The sequence below is a fragment of the Manis javanica genome, chromosome 4 (genome assembly GCF_040802235.1).
Source record: "Manis javanica isolate MJ-LG chromosome 4, MJ_LKY, whole genome shotgun sequence".
In the NCBI taxonomy this organism is placed as follows: Eukaryota; Metazoa; Chordata; class Mammalia; order Pholidota; family Manidae; genus Manis; species Manis javanica.
The window spans coordinates 4,807,294-4,821,087 of NC_133159.1; the positions used below are offsets into that span (position 1 = coordinate 4,807,294).

General features: G+C 44.0%; 1 protein-coding gene across 2 annotated transcripts in view; it reads right to left on the reverse strand.

The window, feature by feature from the left end:
- DNAJC11 (DnaJ heat shock protein family (Hsp40) member C11) overlaps window positions 1-13,794 on the reverse strand; it is a 61,830-nt gene that overhangs the window by 25,747 nt on the left and 22,289 nt on the right. For both annotated transcript variants that reach the window (XM_073233116.1, XM_017641826.3), the window contains exons 2-4: window positions 8,004-8,133; window positions 5,866-5,939; window positions 1,650-1,751 (exon numbers count right to left, since the gene is read on the reverse strand). In XM_073233116.1, coding sequence (XP_073089217.1) covers window positions 1,650-1,751; window positions 5,866-5,939; window positions 8,004-8,133 — 306 coding nt within the window. The remainder of the gene's footprint in view (window positions 1-1,649; window positions 1,752-5,865; window positions 5,940-8,003; window positions 8,134-13,794) is intronic.

Genomic DNA, 13,794 nt, shown 5'->3' on the forward strand with positions numbered 1-13,794 from the left:
AGATCAAGCTTAAAACTTCTCAAAGTGCTGCATAGCCAACATCTGGTTATCACTCAGTTTTTCTGGTGGGAAAATGTCTTATTTATTTGGAGCAGTTTATGGAAGTAGCGAAGTACTGGGAATTTTACAATAACTTGCATGCCTGTGTGAAAATAGTCACAGCTGTGCTCCCTCATTCCACAGAAAAAATGGCCTGGAGACACACTCCCATAGAATCCCAATAAGCAATCACTGTGCACACCCAGATGGCCCGTTTTATCACAGGACATGGAGGCTCAGGCTACTGGGGCGTTCCCTTTTCCCTTCACTGCTCTGAATGCAGTGAAACTACAGCCAGGAGAGCAAAGACAGCAAGGCACTGACCAGCCCACCTTCTCCTCCACCTGCCAACACTGGCCTTCCAAACCAGACCTCCCCCAGTGCACTAGCCCTGAGCACCGGCGGAGAGGGCCAGGAAGGAACCCGCTGGCCCAGTCCAGGGCGCCTCAGACACCCTCCCTTCCAAACACCTCACACTCGCCAAGTTGGGTCAGCCGGCATTTCGATGGTCCATCTGACCTGAAGACAGCTCTGCACCTGTTTAAGGGCACAGTGGGTGGAATGGGGAGATGCTGGCATTTGCAAATACACTTTCAATTTAGGATTCAAATGGATGAGAGTAATCTGAATATAGAGTCCTTTAATGCTATCTGTAGAGGTCTTTAAAAAATCTATTTTCTAGAATGGATCTGATCATAAGTTCACAGTATAATGCTTCCAAGTTTTTAGCCAGCAATTGCTCTTTTTTCTTTAGAATATTTTCATGCTGCCTGCAAGGCCATGCTGGTTACACCGATGGAGCCCGGCTGCTGAGTCCCCTTACTAAACACAGCTGAGAACTGGTCCACGTTCAATCAGCCATTCAGTACAACTGGCATCTCCAATCCACGGCGCTATAGCCTGTTTGCTCAGGGCTGGGGCATGCATTCAGAACAGTCTGCTTCCCCAACAAATCAAAGGGAAAAGATACATGCAGGACTGAGAAGTAACTCAGGCTAGGGCGCATCCCTGGGCCACAGGACTCCAACTCCGTCGGGAACATGACTGAGTTAAAGAGGGTCGCCCCACTGCTGCCAGAGGAGCCTGGTGCCCTGTGCTCATGGCCCCATTGTCCTGGGATGATGAAGCATGGGTCCCTCCTTAAGGTGGTTTGGAAATGTCCCAAACCCTCTGCATTATCCAGCTCTCCACATCCTGCCTGGTGCACAGAATCCTCCTGCCTCAATGTGTGGCTGGGCGGCTGGCCTTCTCCGGACACTGTCGTCTAACTGCTTTTTGCACGTCGGGGCTGGGCAGTCTGACTTGAGGAAAAGTTCTCAGGGACCTGGCCTGTACTGCTTGAGAACCTCCCTGGCTTCCGGGAAAACCACTGGGCTGGTGTGGCCTTCCTCCATATGGCTCAGAGCACTCACTTCTCTCTGTCATCAGCAGCACACTGCCCACAGCGTCAGGGAGCTGCTTTCCAGGAAGATACCACTCTGAGACAAAATAAGCAACATTTTGTTCCATTCAATTTTTTATGTTATTACTTCAAAAACAACCCACCAGCACCTAATTGCTTCAGGCCCACCTTCAGGTGATTAAACCTTGCGACAGTACCGCTGGCTCACCTTGGGGTTCGTCCGCTGTTGCAGTCTCCTCTCCTCCCTCTCTCTCTGCAGCCGCTCGAACTCTTCTCTGATCTCAGCTGGTGTTCTCCTCCTTTCCACAACCTGCACAGGACCAGCAGGTAAGGAGACAGGTCAGGTCCCAGGAAGGGAGGGAAATGCAGCATAAAGAACCAAGTCATCACCTGTGTTGCCCAGGGTCAGCCACTCCTCTTCCCCAGGACTCCAAGAGATTGCCACGAAACCAGCGGGGAGTTTTTCCACCAGAGGGCCCCAGTTCCTGGCGAGGCTTCGCTCATGTCGCACCCACTCAGCTCTGCAATCCTGATCATTCCCAAGGCCTTGCTTGCCCTCAGAGAGGCTTAAGTATCCTTCCCTTCATTTTAGCAACTTACCTCTGAGTCTGTAGGAATCTCACAGAGAAATCGTCACCTTAAATCTCAGTGTGTTTCCTAATGCGTCCCAGACAACAATATTAAATATCAGATGAAGGCAAAGCTGTCCACAGTGGCACGGCCGTCTTTCCCTAGTGTGCAGGGCTGTCACTAGAAATGCCTTTTGAGCTTCTCAAAAGGGGTCCTAAGCCATCAGGCCTGGGTGTTTCTAGAATCATGGGGCTCTTCCCTACAATATGATGCGACCCTTAGAACGTAGGATGTCAGTTACACTTTAGCATAAACACCACTCAGGTACTCTTAAAAATGGTATAAAACTAAATGTGATTTATTCCCAGAGGAATTAACATTTAAACAAAAGGTATTAACAAGAAGCCTACATGTCACTCTGGCTGGGGGTGGCAGGAAGACTGAGAAAAAGCAGCCTGTATATCACTTCAAAAAAAAATGCAGAAGTTTTAAACCTGCCAATAAAGTTAAGACAAATGTAAAGAAAGCCTAACATGGACATAACTTGCTTAGGCAATGTCCGAGAAAGAACGTGAACCCTGCAGTGCTCAGCCGATGAGGAACCCGGGGAGGGACTCGTAAGCTAAGGAATTAATTGCTTGTTGTAGCTGCCCTGAGTGGGCCTGCTCACCAGACACCCGGTCTTGCAAGACCGCCATTAAAGCCTGGCTCCACTGTTCTCTTTGACTAAGTTTGGACCAGTGAGCGTGTTTCTCACAGGAACCAACAGCAGAGCATGTTAACACTCAGGGATGCACAATGATGTCAAATCTTTGAGAAGACAAGGCAATCCACAATGGCTCATTGTGAAAGGAAGGCAATCTAGCTGAGGTTTCAAAGAGGCAGGGAAAGGCCCGCCTGGGCCTCAGGCACCGTATCTGTGGAAGAGGGACCTGTGCTGCGTGAGTGACTGCTAAGGGCCCCCGATTCTACGGCCTGCGAGCAACGGAGTATGACAAACATGAGTGAGGCCCTGAGGCGGATGGGGGAAAAAAGCCCAAAGAGCGTATTCCCTGTAGCAGGGGGAGAAATATAGGCAGTTGGAGGCACTTCTCGAAGAACATCTAAAAAGGTAGGTGATACGAAAAAAAGCTATCTTAGAAATCACAAGTTTTAAAAACTATTGAAAAAAATAAGCTTACAGCAAAAACTCAAAGCGGTGTACTAGGATAGGTGGAGCCCCCATACCCACCCTCACAGGCAAACGTATTTTTATATATCTTCCTATAAAAATCTTCTATGTGTGAGCGCATATGTAAGTGTATATACAGCTTAACAAAAATGGGGGCATGCTATAAGCTTTGTGCAACTTGATTTTATTTCAGCAATGAGAAAAATGAGTACAAAAACTGGCCTATCCAAAAAAAGTGAGTGAAATTTGCTACTACTTTCAGGAAGAGAAAAAAAATAACAAAAACAACATTTTCTCTTCTAATCACATAATACAATAAAAAGGGGGAGGTGGTTCTTTCAAAGAAGTTTTAAAGTAAAAACACTGTTCAAATCATCTAAGAACAAACTGCAAGTCCTAAATGGCATCTGGGCTACTGCTTTGAGACCTCACAACACCCGGTTCTACTGCATTGACAAGGCAACCTCAGTCTGCTAGTTCTTACAGAACAGAGGGCATGTGCAACCATTCATGCACCTCCACTTCCCCAACGTTACCCTGCCTTGGCCGGAATGAAAGTGACAGGTTTTCAAAGTTTCCATTATCTTCTCCATCTCCTGCCAGCCCTTCTCATCAGAAGAAAACAAAAATAAAAGAGCTTCAGGGAAATGTAGGTAATCAACTATTCCATTTAAAAGATCAAGAAAAAAATGATGTGAAATACTTTAAAAATTGTTCGTGAAGTTTCAACCCCAATTCAAAGACTTCAAACCTTGGACCCATAAGTGTGGAACCCCAACTTAAACTGGACTCCTGCCAATGGTGACCCTAAGAAACTCATTACTAAGGATGAGGCGGGTCTGGAAGGGCAGTGTGACCTCCACAGGGCCTAGAGTAACTGGGCTGTTCTACCTGCAGACATTTCATACTGAATATTCTATTTAAGAGGACATTGGTGTAAAGAATGTAGATTAAACAGAAGTTTTGATTAATCATGACTTTCACCAGTGACACATACTCTATGAATATGCCCCTATACTGATGTTTTTTAAATACACAGATCTTTAAGGTTCCAGGAATTAATAGACTGGAAAGCGTCAGTATCTATAGGCCAGAGGAGAACAAGATTTTTCAGGTATTCTAGCTGCCTGGCCTTTCCTGACTGAATTAATAGCTGCAAATTCCTCTCTCTCTGCTACTCTGATAAGCTGAAGAGCCAAATATCCCAAAGGCATTAAATCATTCCACTTCTAGTTAGAGTAAGTTTGGTAAACAGTTGGTGCATAATCAGAGCTGACTGCAGAGTCACAAAGGCTGGCCCACCTGGAGCAGTGAGGAACGGGGCAGGGCACCTCACTCTAGCTCCCCCAGGCCCCTGATGTCCTTTACTATTGATCTCTTTCTCTACACAGAGTACATTATGATGGAGAGTGGAACACTAAGCCAGGGGCAAGTCACTTTCTTCCATCTCAACAACCCTTAGATAAAAGCATCTAGGAACACGGCATCCTGAGCTGCATTAAATACTAGACATTTTCAATGTTTTTCATTAACACTGTATGATATGCTTCCTAGTAGTCTATACACCTGTATTGTTCACCTGGACTGTTCACCAACTAGGTCTATCCCTGTATGAGCCAGGAAGACCACATTACTTATGCAAAAAGGTGAACCGAGATCTCTAAAAGCTGAGTGGCAGGGTGGAGAGAGGACAGAAAGCTAGGCTCATCTCCTGGAGACCTCAGGTGACTCCCCATCTAAGCCTTGGTTCCTTGCTGTAAATGAGGGGGTTCAATGGCATGATTCTTGAGGTGTCTTCTGGTTTGAAAATTCTGATTCTAGCTAGTTAACTTTTATTTTGGAATAATTTCAGAAAATTATTTAAAATGTTAGAAAAGTTGCAAAGATAGTACAGAAAGTTCTTGCATACCCTCACCCAGCTTCCCCTAACGTTAACGTCTTACCTAACCAAGGGACACTTGTCAAATATGAAAAACCAGCATTAGGACATTACTATTAATGAAACCCAATCTTTCTGGATTTTACTGTTTTTCTGCTAATATCCTATTCATGTTCCAGGATCCAATGTAGGACCCAGGATTGCATTTAGGTATCATTTCTCCTTAGTTCCCTCCACTCCATCAGAGTTTCTAGGTCTCTGTTTCTGCGATCTTGTCGTACCACAGCTCTTACTGCAGGTACTACAAGACAGTATCAAAGGGCCAGGGAAAGTGGGATATGGGTGATGTAAGGATTGCGGGCGAGAACTAAGCTGTGGGTGATCTGGGCCAAAGGATGCCCCCGAGTGGGATTTAACACCCGCAAGTGCCATCTGAATTACACGGTTTCCATTCCACTTGCAGTTGTTATCAGATTCAAAGCTGTCCAAGAACTGTGGAAGGTGGACGGAAGTTTAGTGCAGACAGAGCAGCAGAAACTGTTTTCTGCCAACTCCCGACTGGCCTGCTTCGGGGTTTAAACATTGCTGGTACTGTGTTACTTTTCACTTGACGGAGCAGTAAGCCGAGGACAAGCCGGAAGACTGGCTTCCCAAGGTAACTGAGGAGCAGAGCGGCAAAGCGCAGCCCAGAGCTCAGCCTCTTAAACCAAAACACCAGGCAAGGAAGGGCCTCGGGCAGTCTCAAGGGTGCCGTCCCAGGCTGCTCGGTGGCTCCCCCGGCCCCGGGTGCCCGGGTTCCCTTACCTCCCAGCCTTCCATTTCAAGTCCTCTCTTCCCATAGACGTCGTAGATGGCCCTGGTCTGGGGGTCGCTAAGAACTGCAAATAAAAAATCAGACATGTCTACAGAGTACAGAACTCACCCTTCTGGCCTGACAACAGCATCGTTCAGTAACCCCACCTCCTTCCGGTCATTCCTGTCCAACCACAGTCTTCCTAAGACCCTCTTCATTCACTATGGGTTTTTCCTCCCAATTGCTTTTTAGATCCAATCCAGGAAGTCTTTAAAGGCGGCTACAAATGAGAAATGCCAGATTCTGCATGTCTAAGCTACTCTCAGTTGGGAGGTGCACCTTGCGGGAAGCTGCTCTGACCCTTGTGTCACTGAAGAAGAGCTGTTTTTAAAAGAATTCAGGAAGTTTCTGCCACAGTCTATAAAGTACCTTGGTTTGAAAGAGTTAACTCCAATTTCTAAAGAAACTTCATATAAAATCAGGGACAGGCTCTGACACCAGAAGAATGTGATTTATTATTTACTCTACACTTTCACTAACTCCTAAGACAGTCTTCTTTTTTTTTGGTGCCTCTATCTGTAAATCATTTTAAAAGACACAAACAGGTACCTGTCATTCTGGTGGTGGCCACATCACCTGAAGCCCATCGGGAAAAGGTTCTCCAGGAGGGGTGGGACTATTCGAAGGTGCCGAGCTGATTAAATGTCAGTAAAAGCTAGCAGCTGTTATATTCCTCCTAGACTGTCAATTGCTGTTCAAGACATTTGAATCTTTTCTCCCCTGAGACTTCCCATGTATTTTTAGGCCTAATTAAAAGACGATGTAAATGATTCCACCCATATTCAAATCTAATGGGGAAGAAGAAGTGCTGACCACTGGAAAACATGGGAGCCGAACTTCCTGAGTTAATCTGCAGGATTTAACAAGGAACTATTTATTCGCATTTTACTTTAGTCTCCCTTCAGGCACAACCCGGCCAGGCTTGCTGCTGCAGCATTTCCATGAGCACTGGGGAGGATTTTCTGCTAACTCTTTCCTAAACCTCCAAAATACCACAAACCAGCTTTGTGCGTGATTTAGACAACTGTGATATCAATCTAGTCACTCAGACAACAGGACACAATACAGGAACAAGCTTTTGGCCAAGTCCACCACATAAGTGGTCTGAATGGAGTTAAATTTGGTACCAAGACAGTGATGACTTAGACCTCTATCGTGCACGATGACCTGAGTTTTACTGGACACTAAAATCTAATTTTCTGGTAAAACTATAAAGTGAAATATACCATCTCCTTTTGTGTCTGCAATGAGAATTCTTTATTTTGTAAATAAATACATTATCTAATTTTTGGTCTAATTAAGGAGCAAATCAACATGTGGTTCTGGAATGAAAAACTTTTTTACTTGGTATATATCCTAAGAGTGGTTTAATATTTTTTTAATTTTAATTTTTAAAATTGTGGTAAAATGTACAAAACATAAAACTGATCATTTTTAAGTGTACAATTCAGTGGCATTAAGCACATTCACAATGTTGTGTAATCATGACTGCTATTTCTAGAACTTGTTCATCATTTCAAACAGAAACTCTGCACCTACTAGTTATCTCAGTATTTTAGAAATACATATCACACAATTTTCCTTCTGAAATATGTTAAGATGTAATTATAAAAATTTCAATTACTCAATTCTATTTCCTATTAACCTTCTTAACATCGTTTTTTTCTTTTGGTGGAACCTTTCCTTAACCACTAGAGAACTAATAAAATCGCCTGCAGATGAAAAAAAATGTTCTTATATTTTCTCATAAAAAAGAGAACAAAGCAAGATTGTCTGTAACGATCAGCCTTTTATCTCCAAGAGATCCCTTTAGAAGACTAGTAAGCGATTTAGAACTTGAGTATTCCCCTGCAATTTAGATCCTGGTCTATTACTGTACTTGGACTCTCATTTTCTACTTACTGGACACATATTGATTTCCAAAGCAAAATACTACTCTTTCAAAGGACCCGTCAGTGAAAAGCACTAAACTAACCACTTCTTTTATACACCTCTGAGGACCTTCCTTTTCTGTCTTCTACAAATCAAGTCTCTTAAAAATAGAGTATCTGTATTGGGGTGTTTCTACAAAGCCAAGCCCTGCACTGACCTTCATAAGCCTGGTGAACAAGGTTAAACAGTCTTTCGGCTTGTGATTTGAGCTCTGGGTCTCTGTGCTTGTCGGGGTGGTAAAGCATACACAGCCTCCGGTAGGCAGCTTTCAGCTCTTCAGAAGAGGCCTATAGAAAGAAAAATCCAATTAGAGAACAATCAATGCTACTTAAATATTATCATCATCAGAATCAGCCTTGAAACGGGAACCTGTCAGCCACTTTCCAACGTTTGCTCTCTACACACGGGACGTAATGAAGTTATGCTTTATTACTCCAATAAGCCTTCTTTTTTTCCACAGTTAATAAAGTGATCAATTATGTACATCAATAGCAACTGTGTTTTGTTGGGACTGCTGCTATCAGATGGAATGAGAGAGCTTTTCTATATTGGTTCAGTGTACTCGGCTGAAACCAGAAACAGCAGAGACCTGCTTACCCTGTAACCTGTTATTCAAAGTAAATCATGCCAAAGTACTTTCAACAGATAATTTGTTCAGGAAAGAAAAGGCTATATTCTCTTAGAAAAGCCATGTACTTCATCAGTTTTCTGGAATAACACACAGCAAAAGGAAACTCAATGAATATTCATCCTTAAAAATCAAAGACAAAATCATAGAATCAACACACACCTCTAATTCCACCTCTGATCCTAGAAGGCAGCGCACACACAACGCAGGAGCGACGCTTGACCATCCTACAGTGGAATCCAAAGCTCTCCCCGCAAAACCAAAGACCCCTACCCAACACATACAACTCTCTGGCCCTCATGCTGCCGTTCAAAGGGGAAAACACGCCATATGAAGAGCAGAAGACACCCAGTAAAACGGACTGTGTGTGTCTGCACCACTCAGAGGAGGAGAAAGGGCGAGGATGAACGTGCACACGTGCACGCACTGCTATGCCCGAGCACAGCCACCAGCAGTTCTCAGGACCGGCTTCCCCGGGGCCCAGAAACACCGCCCCGGGGGTCTGGCCAGTCCCCTGGGCCTGTTTTTGGGAAGCATTATGTCAGGGACCATTTGGTTGATCAGAGGTGATGCTGAATGGGCAGCTCGATCCCTCTGACTTGTTAAGAACATTTTATTTTGGGAGGTGACCCCTACCACCACCATCTGGACAAGACAAGCACATTTCTGGGCCACTGACAACATGCCTGAGGGCCCCAAGAAACCAACCATCTGAGCAAAGGAATGGGACAGGGCCCTGGTGAAGATGCTGGGGATGGACGGTGCTCGAGGTTCAGGTCCCAGGACCTGGGTCCACAAGGAAGTCGGCCATAGGGACACAAAGGAGCAAGGTTACAAGAGAAAACATTAAACTACTGTCTTGCCAATGGGTTTCAGACCTGGGCAAGTTCACTATGGATTCAGTGTAACCAAAGAAAGGTCAGTAGAACGTCTTTGGGGTGAAAGGGTTTATACCCAACTTTATTCCCACGGTGGCAGGTCAATCAGTAGAATCCTGTCCCCTCAGAGCGAGTCTGTGAGCAGCACGCTGGTCCCTGCCTCCGGGCCTCTTTGCCCCCGCGGCCTCTCAGTCTCTGTCCTCAGCACTGCCACCACCCCAGTCTCTCCTCTGCTCTCCTGCAGCCTTGCAGCCATGCCACTGTGTCGCTCAGAGCCCTGCGCAGGGCTCTTTCAGAGTCAATAACAATGTATTGCCCACATGTGTGTAGTGAGCCAGCCGACCAGGGCCAGGCGGGAATCCTGGCCACAGGAACCTTCACTTTATCCACAACTCTATTTGTCTGTAATTTCCACAGTTGCTCAGTGTCTTCCAATCCCAACGCTAACGACTTCTCGCCAATGAAAAATGGTACATCTTCAGTAATAATTTTTGACATGAAATTTCAATATTTTATATAGGACTAAGTTATTCAGATGCTAGAAAAACAACAAATTCATGAAAGTTCATGAGAGGCTTCCGATAATTCTGAAGAGCTCCAAGAAGATAATGCATGTGACTGGGGAGAGCTGTGGGGCACACGTGCCAGAGGGGGGGAGGCTGTCGGGGAGCCCAGGTGCCGAGCCTGCACTCGCGGCCACATCTTCGCCCATCACACCTGGCAGTTTTGTCTTCTGAGGAGTGGGTGGCCGGTGGCTGAGCTCAGAGCCATTCTAGCTCTGACTTTATGCGATCTGCTTTCCACAGAGACTGTCATTGCTCGTTTACACAGAGGCTAATCTGCATGTGTGTTTTAAATCAGTTTCTTGGGAAAGGGCCAAGGATCTTATTGCCTGGGCATTCCTTTGCCTCCACAAACTAGGTAGATGTCTGCCCTGTTTCTGCATTCACCTCTTCCTCCCACTTTTCCTTTGGCACCGCCTTTGAGGAGACTACTGAGCAATTTTTAGTTGACTGCCTGCCTCCCTCCTTTCTCTCCATCTACTCGATGGTGTGTTTCACTCTGCGGTAATACACCAGCCTTCAGATTTAGTGGCTAAGGACACAGGCTTTGGGCAAATGAGCTTTCTTGAACCTTAGCTTTGTCATCTGCCAAAGGCGATGACATAACTCTCAGAGATGGTGTGAGAATGAGATCAGAGTGACCATGAAGTGCCTCATACAGTGCCCGACGCACAGCAAAAACACATGCACTGTGGCTCTTTTAAAGCCTTATTTTTTGTTTTCTCAAATTGAAACGGTGAATAAACACTACCTCTCTCACAGTTCCTGTGAGGACTAAATGAGATGCCTATGTAAGTGACTCACAATGCCTTGCACACAGGAGGAATCTAATCCCTTCAGTTATCACTACTGTTACAGTTCAGTTTCAACATTCCTCTGACAACACATGTACTGGAACTAGACCAGTGCAGAGAGAAGGCACTGCTAAGGTGAAAGGCCAACAGGAACACTCACTCAGGAAGTAGTGCGTTCGTGAGGTTCACCAAGCCACAGGCTTATGACGTGCACTGTTCTGTACGTATACTCTATTTCAGAGAAAAGCCCACTCCACAGCAGAGAAGGGCTTCAACAGTCCCATCTCTGTAGTCTCCTTTTTTTTCTCCTACCACAGGCTGCTTTCCCTGCCAATGTCAACTATGCCATGCACTTCGTCACATTCACCAATTACGCCACCTGTAACAAATCCCGCTGTTTCATGCAAATGAGTCCGAGTTAACTAGTGGCAAATAAAGTATATCCAGGCAGGTTTACTTATATGACAATGCAGAAGGGGCTTGCTCCTTTTTTTTAAAAATTAAAGTATCATTGATATACCTTCTTATGAAGGTTTCACATGAGCATCATTGTGGTTACTACATTCACCCATATTATCGAATCCCTCCCCCCCGCACCCCATTGCAGTCACTGTCCATCAGTGTAGTAAGATGCTAGAGTCATTACTTGTCTTCTCTGTGTTATACTGCCTTCCTCCTGCCCCCACTACATTATGTGTGCTAATCGTAATGCCCCTCAATCCCCTTCTCCCTCCCTCCCCATCCACCCTCCCCAACCACTTCCCTTTGGTAACCCCTAGTCTTTTCTTGGAGTCTGAGTCTGCTGCTGTTTTGTTCCTTCAGTTTTGCTTTTTTGTTATACTCCACAAGTGAGTGAAATCATTTGGTACTTGTCTTTCTCCACCTGGCTTATTTCACTGGGCATAATACCCTCTAGCTCCATCCATATTGTTGCAAATGGGAGGATTTGTTTTCTTCTTATAGCTGAATAATATTCCATTGTGTATATGTCCCCACATCTTCTTTATCCATTCATCTACTGATGGACACTTAGGGTGCTTCCTTATCTTGGCTATTGTAAATAGTGCCGCAATAAATATAGGGGTACATGTGTCTTTTTGTATCTGGGATCTTGTTTCTTTTGGGTAAATTCCTAGGAGTGGAATTCCTGGGTCAAATGGTATTTCTATTTTTAGTTTTTTGAGGAACCTCCATACTGCTTTCTACAATGGTTGAACTAATTTACATTCCCACCAGCAGTGCAGGAGGGTTCCCCTTCCTCTGCATCCTCACCAGCATTTGTTCTTATCTTTTGGATGTTGGCCATCCTAACTGGTGTGAGGTGGTATCTCACTATAGTTTCAATTTGCATTTCCCTGATAATTAGCGGGGTGGAGAATCTTTCTATGTGCCTGTTGGCCATCTCAGTTTCTTTGGAGAAGTGTCTGTTCAGATCCTCTGGCCATTTTTTTGATCAGGTTATTTGCTTTTTTGGGTGTTGAGTTGTGTCAGTTCTTTATATATTTTGGATGTTAATCCCTTGTTGGATATGTACTTTATGAATATATTCTCCCATACTGCAGGTGTTCTTTGCTGTACAGCTTTTTAGTTTGATGTAGTCCCATTTGTTCATTTTTGCTTTTGTTTCCCTTGCCCGAGGAGATGTGTTCAGGAAAAAGTTGCTCATGTTTATATTCAAGAGATATTTGCCTATGTTTTCTTCTAAGAATTTTATGGTTTTATGACTTACATTCAGGTCTTTGATCCATTTTGAGTTTACTTTTGTGTATGGAGTTAGACAGTAATCTGGTTTCATTCTCTTGCATGTAGCTGTCCAGTTTTGCCAACACCATCTGTTGGAGAGGCTGTTGTTTCCCTGTTTTATATCCATGGCTCCTTTATCATATATTAATGGACCATAAATGGTTGGGTTTATATGTGGGCTCTCTATTCTGTTCTGTTGATCTATGGGTCTGTTCTTGTGCTAGTATCAAATTGTGTTAATGACTGTAGATTTGTAGGAGAGTTTGAATTCGGGGAGTGTAATCCCCCCAGCTTTATTCCTTTCTTCTCAGGATTGCTTTGACTATTTGGGGTCTTTTGTGGTTCCATATGAATTTCAGAACTATTTGTTGTAGTTCTTTGAAGAATGTTCTTGGTATTTTGATAGAGATTGCACTGAATCTGTAGATTGCTTTAGGCAGGATGGTCATTTTGACAATATTAATTTTTCCCATCCATGAGCATGGGATAGATTTCCATTTTTTGGTGTCTTCTTTAATTTCTCACATGAGTGTCTTAGTTTTCAGAGTATAGGTCTTTCACATCCTTGGTTAGGTTTATTCTTAGGTATTTTATTCTTTTTGATGCAAGTAAATGGTATTGTTTTCTTGATTTCTTTTTCTGCTAGTTCATTGCTAGTATGTGGGAATGGGACACATTTCTGTGTATTAATTTTGTACCCTGCAATTTTGCTGAATTCAGTTATTAGTTCTTGTAGTTTTGGGGTGGATTTTTTAGGGTTTCTATGTACAATATCATGTCATCTGCAAACAGTGACAGTTTAGCTTCTTTCTTACCAATCGGGATGCCTTTTATTTCTTTGTTTTGTCTGATTGCCGTGGCTGGGACCTCCAGTACTATGCTGAATAAAAGTGGGGAGAGTGGGCATCCTTGTCTTCTTCCCTATGTTAGAGGAGAGGCTTTCAGCTTTTCACTGTTAAGTATGATATTGGCTGTGGGTTTGTTATATATGGCCTTTATTATGTTGAGGTACTTGTCCTCTATACCCATTTTGTTGAGAATTTTTATCATGAATGGATGTTGAATTCTGTTGAATGGGGGCTTGCTCCTTCTCGAACAGCCATTAGAAACTACTTTCTGTATAACTTTTCATTGTTCTTTCCAGCATCTCATAACAGTTACAAGGGCAGGTTAGATGGATCTGGCTGACTCTAGGTTAGTCTATTTCCTGCTTGTTAAAATTAAACTATATGACAAAGGAGTAGACTATCTAGTCTACAAGAAATTCTGTAATCATATTAGTAAATGAGTCATGTGCTATTGATAAATGAGAAGTTTCATTTTTAATAAATATCACATTCAA